The sequence below is a fragment of the Vigna umbellata genome, chromosome 5, assembly GCF_029865625.1.
Source record: "Vigna umbellata cultivar VRB3 chromosome 5, Vumbellata_1.0, whole genome shotgun sequence".
Classification (NCBI taxonomy): Eukaryota; Viridiplantae; Streptophyta; class Magnoliopsida; order Fabales; family Fabaceae; genus Vigna; species Vigna umbellata.
Window position 1 is genome coordinate 11,644,872 of NC_142169.1, and position 5,492 is coordinate 11,650,363.

The following is a 5,492-nucleotide window of genomic DNA, read 5'->3' on the forward strand; positions in this document are numbered from 1 at the left end:
CGTTTTAGTCGAAAAAACAAACGTTTTGAGGACTAAAACGAGGACTAAAAACAAAATTTTGAGGACTAAAACGAACGTTTTTCTAAAGAATGAGGACCAAATTGTACCTTACTTTGAAAGAGGGACGAAAACCAAAAACGACCAATAGTTTAGGGACTAAAAACATATTTAACCCTTATTAATTTATATTATTCAAATCAAAACTTGTCAAACTATTTTAATTCTTTTCTCAAAAAGAATTTTATTTAAATAATTTAATCTAATTTAATTTGATAACTTATATGAATATTTTCAAATTAATTATTTTGAAAATATATTTGAATTTTTCTGAAAATTCGGTCAGATTACAATACCATAAATATATTACCATAATAATATAAATGAATGATTAACGAATTAAATAAAGTTATTTTCCAATTGGATAAAAATGAACACGAAAGCGGGCACAACTAGGCTCTGATCGCACGAGAAATCCAAAACACAGCTGTGAAACATTGATTTCCACCGCATAAAATGAACAGTTGCCCGATAAAATTTCGTGAAGTTATCAATTATGTCACAGTATCATGTCAATTCCTACCCAATCAAGCTGCCAAGCTTGATGTCCCACTTAAAATTGCTGGATTTCAACTCCTAATTAAATTACAGTTGCAGTTTACCATCCCCTTTGATTAAAGCTACTCATTTACTTCCATTTTATGACGCATCACCAATATAACTGGGTCCTGCTTTTTAGACAAGTGGGCTACACAAATCCTTTCCAGTGAAGTCAAAATTAACAAATTGTGCAAATCCCACAAAATGGGATGAAAATTAAAAGTACATATAAGAATTCAAATTTCAAACAGATATACACTTTGACACTTGCTTTGCTTCTTTCAACCTCCACCAAGTTCGTAGATAATATAAGCAATAGTTTATTTTATTACAGAAACATGAATGCATAAATACATTGATCAGGGGTGTGAAGTATACCTGTTTATTTAAAACTTCATAAATATACACTTCCTTCTTTCACCTTCAATTTCCAATCACTCAACTTCAATAAACTTACTCGATGTCCACGTTTTCGCAGCATCAGAGAGCTTGCTGCTCTCAACTTCCATTTTCCTCAACCGAGAAGAATTTTTAACAAACAGCTCAATCGCCTCAGAGTCTATACCGAAACAGTGCATAATATCCACATTTTGAAGGTGCTTGCAGCTCCTAAGCATAGAAACCACAGCAACACTAGTAAGTGCTTTACACCCTCTCACTCTCAAATCAATCAAACGAATGCACGAAACCAGCATCGAAACAAACTCCTTGTCGACCAACATTTCGTTATGAGACAAGTCCAGCTTCCTTAACTGCCTCAAATGCTGGCCCAGAGTCGCAAGCAGCCCAGGCTCCCTCTCAACCACGTCACAGTTCACCAGGGCCAGTTCCTCAAGTCCGCCGCAAGCTCCGGCAAGAACCTTTAGGCCCTGCCCGGTAACAAGGCAACAGCTTTGAAGCCTGAGGCTTGTGAGCTTATTGAAGTTCGCGGCCATCGCTAAGAGATGGTCGTTGTTGAGGTCCAGAGGGAGACGGAGGTCGAATTTGCAAACATTGGAGCGGCCCTGAGTTAAAAATTGCATCAGTCCTTCTCTGCTACCACCATCATGAACCAAGAGAAAATCTAGGGAGTGACAATGTTCCACAAGCTCCAAAAGAACCGCGTACACCACACTCCTGCAAGTTCTGAGCTCAATTTCATGAATTCCGTGCAAGCACCTGACGAAAGACGAGTAAGGCCCTCCAATACCCTGGCAACTGCGAAGCTTCAGTTTCTTAAGCTTGGTGCATCTCCTCCACAACCAGCCCAGCCCCCAATCATCGGTGCGAATCCCCACCACACAGAGACTCTCCAACCCCAATTCCGCGTCAAAGTCTTCCCTTTCTTCGTCGCTGTTGACCCCACCTGGATTTTCTTGGTCAGAGGACAGGGAAATGGACAATTGTTTGAGACAGGGGAAGGAGGGAACCCAGTTGAGAAATAGGGGCCTGGGGAGGGTGATGCAGAGGGATGTGAGACGGGGAAAGGAGGTGGAGAGAAAAAGGAGGGAGGAGAGAGAAAGAGGGGTGGGGTCGAGAGAAAGAGCGAGGAGGTTGGAGCAGGAGGAGGAGATGAGTGAGAGGATGTGTGGGGACAGAGAGAAGTGTGGAGAGAGGGAGAGAGAGAGGGAGGAGAGGAAAGGGTGGTGGAAGAGGAAGGAGGAGAGAGAAGAGACGGTGAGAGAGGAGTGAGGGATGAGGCGGAGGGAGAGGGAGGTTGTGGAGGATCGGTAGAGACGGAGCCAGCGCTTGCAGACGAGGGCGACGGAGGACGAGGAAGAAGGAGGGAGTTTCTGGAAAATTTCTTGCAACAACTCATCGTAGAGGCCGTTCTCCATCTCACCAATCTCTTCTCTTTTTGTTTCTGTTCTCTGTTTCTGTTTCTGGTGTCTGTTGTTGAGAATTAAACCAATTGTTTTGGGAAGGTCTGGTTTCTGTAGGAAAGAGAGAGAAGGAAAGATGATTAGGTGAGAAGAAGAGAAGTGAGTTTCAAAGAGGCACCTTGCTTTCACGCGGCAGCAGAGGACGTGCAAGTCACGTCCTTGACACCGAACAAAAAATTGATTACAAAGAAAGTAATAGGTTAAGTGCACCTTAAAATTTGAAAAGAAAATAATTATTATTTACATCCACTTAAAAAAGTTAAAGACAGCTTCATTTAAACTAAATGTATGTGCATAATTATTTTAATATTTATGCATATATAAAAGTTCTATACTTTCAATTGATGAAGAAGTTGTTTTAAAATAACTCAAAAGCTAACAGAACAATAACGTGATATACTTACGCTTTTAACTTATCACCAAAAATCGCTATTAGAATTGTGATTTGTTAACTAATGATAGAACAAACAAAATGAATTTTGATTTATCTTCATTTTACTCTTACCGATAAAGATTTTCATGGAATAGAAAACAATTTCCACTTTTTTATTAGTTATTAACAAAATATATTAACACGTTTAAAACTACGTTAATGAAAAATTAAGTTTAAGTATTGTTTTTAGAAGGTCAAATTTAATTAAAAATACTTAAATAAGAAGTTAATTTATTCGTTAGTTTAACATGCAAAATTTAGTTTACAAAAATATGATTTTTAAAAATTATCAATGATATAAAAAAATTACAACTTATTATAGTGGTATATGTCTCATGTAACTATAATAATTTTACTCTAGGTCTTGAGTATAAATTAAATTCAGTGTTGATCTTTTATGGTCGTCAAACAATTACTTTCTTAATTTTTACATACAAAATACCTCTCCATTGATATATGCTTTGAATTAATTTATATAAAACATGAAAATCATTCAAATAAATTTTTCCTTTTAAATTTATATATTTTTTCGTATATAATTAAAAACACTCTATACATATTATTATAGTATTTTGAAACTCTTAATTTGTTTATTAACACGGGTTTGGTTTACTTCCTTATTTATGTTTATTTACTTTTTTTTATTTTTTTATTAAATTTTTATGCGATGACAAAAAATATATATTTATTTTAAAATGTCATCCTAATTAAAATGTCAAAATACACGCATGAGTTCTAAAAAAAATAAAAACACTTTATTAACATGTTTAATTGTATTTAATTTTGGTAATATACAAAAAATTTTCTTGATTAAATTTGTTTTGTTCATAAGCGGATATTTTTAGTCTAGTAAGGTAATTATCGAGATTGATCCAAGGTAGAAACAATTCTTTGTTAAATTTTATTTATTTGGCAATCAATTCAAGTTAATCTAAGATGAAACTTGAAACACAGAATATATGGATAACAATATATTTCCTTTTAAAAATATAAAATAGGAGTTATCGTTAAAATTGGGTATAATGTCCGCAATTTACAAAAATAATAAGTGTACAATTGGATAACTACCAAAATCAATTATGATTTCTAAAATTACATCCAAAAAAAAAATAAAAAATAGAAAATAAATATTTGATTTTAAATTTAAAAATAAAATTAAAATAAGTTATAAGAATGGAATCACATTAATTTTTTGAAGGATGTAAAAGTTGGTATTCCAACTTGGTGGTGCTTAGAGTATTGAAGTTCTCGTATCTTAGTGGATGCGAGTGGCTCTTCATCCCACGCTCACTTGTTCGGTTCGGTTAGTGACACCTTTCACAATAATATTCAATATTCGAAATCATGCTAACTATTTCTCTCTTTCACTGAAAACATCCTTTTCTACATATTCATTATTTGTTATTCACAACCACAAGCTCCTGGAATTCATGTGTTATTCACAGCCGCAGAAGCAACATTCCTCGGTTTAAGGGTAAGAACTTTATTGTTTTATTATATCATACCTTTGGTCACCTTCTTGGAGTATTGACCTTAAGGTGTTTTGTGCACAAGTTAGGGGGAAAAATTACTATATATGCAATTGTGTTGGTATTACTAATAAATACAATTATTATTATTATTATTGTCATATTTTACTAAATAAGTATATAAATAAATCAAAATGTCGAATACGTGCATTCTGGTTGGTTTCGATTTTTTGAAAAAATCATACCTCCCAACACAGAAAATGTTAACATCCTTAACTATATTCTTGAAGGTATAAGGTTGGTTGTTCGGTGTGAAAGAGTAATGAAGGATGTTATCATACCTACCTAAACTAAGTAAAAATCAATTTGATGAAACATTTACTAATTAAAAAACACTTTTACATCCATTACTTATATTAATTATTATCCATATACAAAAATTAATGTGGTGGCACAACTATAAATAAAATAACACTTTTATAGTTATAATACAATAAAAAGTGAATAAGATAACATTTTTCTAATAAAGAAGAAAACTTTTATACTGGTTATAGTTATAAATTGTTTAGAAAGTGGATATAGTGACATTTTTATAATAAGTAAGAAAACTTTATGTACTAGTTCTAATTATAAGTGGTATAGAAAGTTGACGTTGTGACATGTTTATAATAAACAAGAAAACTTTCTATGCTGGTTTTAATTATAATTAGTATAAAAAGTGGTTTCCTATTCTTTTCTTACCGTGATTTTCTACTTACAGTCCAAAATAGCCTAGGTCTGCAAATGAATTAAGACACTGAAAACTAGATCTGTCACGTCTGGCCATCGTTCGTTCTTGTCGTCATCATAACTATTTGAATCAGAAACTTTTCTAGTCTGATTTTTCTTTTTCAGGAGACGCACACAGTAGTGCTCATGGTTGCTCGTGATTTTAGATTTGCAATGGAGAGACACGATTTGCAGCTACATGTGGTTTTGCATCTTGGAAATTTGATCTGCGTTGCGATAGAGATGCAATTTTGATTAACTCCCTCTAAGGCTGAACTGAGCAAATTCTTCAAGTTCAGCAACTCAGTAGAGGTCAGGAACGAATGAAGCAATGAAAAAGTTAAATTAAGGTAAGGTGTTTAA

At 33.8% G+C, this 5,492-nt stretch overlaps 1 protein-coding gene across 1 annotated transcript; it reads right to left on the reverse strand.

Moving 5' to 3' along the window:
• Positions 1-746: 746 nt before the first annotated feature.
• Positions 747-2,645, reverse strand: LOC124827280 (RNI-like superfamily protein). Its single transcript, XM_047300304.2, has one exon. The coding sequence runs from the start codon at positions 2,412-2,414 to the stop codon at positions 1,032-1,034; it is 1,383 nt and encodes a 460-aa protein (XP_047156260.1). The 5' UTR covers positions 2,415-2,645; the 3' UTR covers positions 747-1,031.
• Positions 2,646-5,492: the final 2,847 nt, after the last annotated feature.

Excerpts from the sequence above, each read along its gene's own strand:
- LOC124827280 (XM_047300304.2), bottom strand. The coding sequence starts at position 2,414 with ATGGAGAACGGCCTCTACGATGAGTTGTTGCAAGAAATTTTCCAGAAA.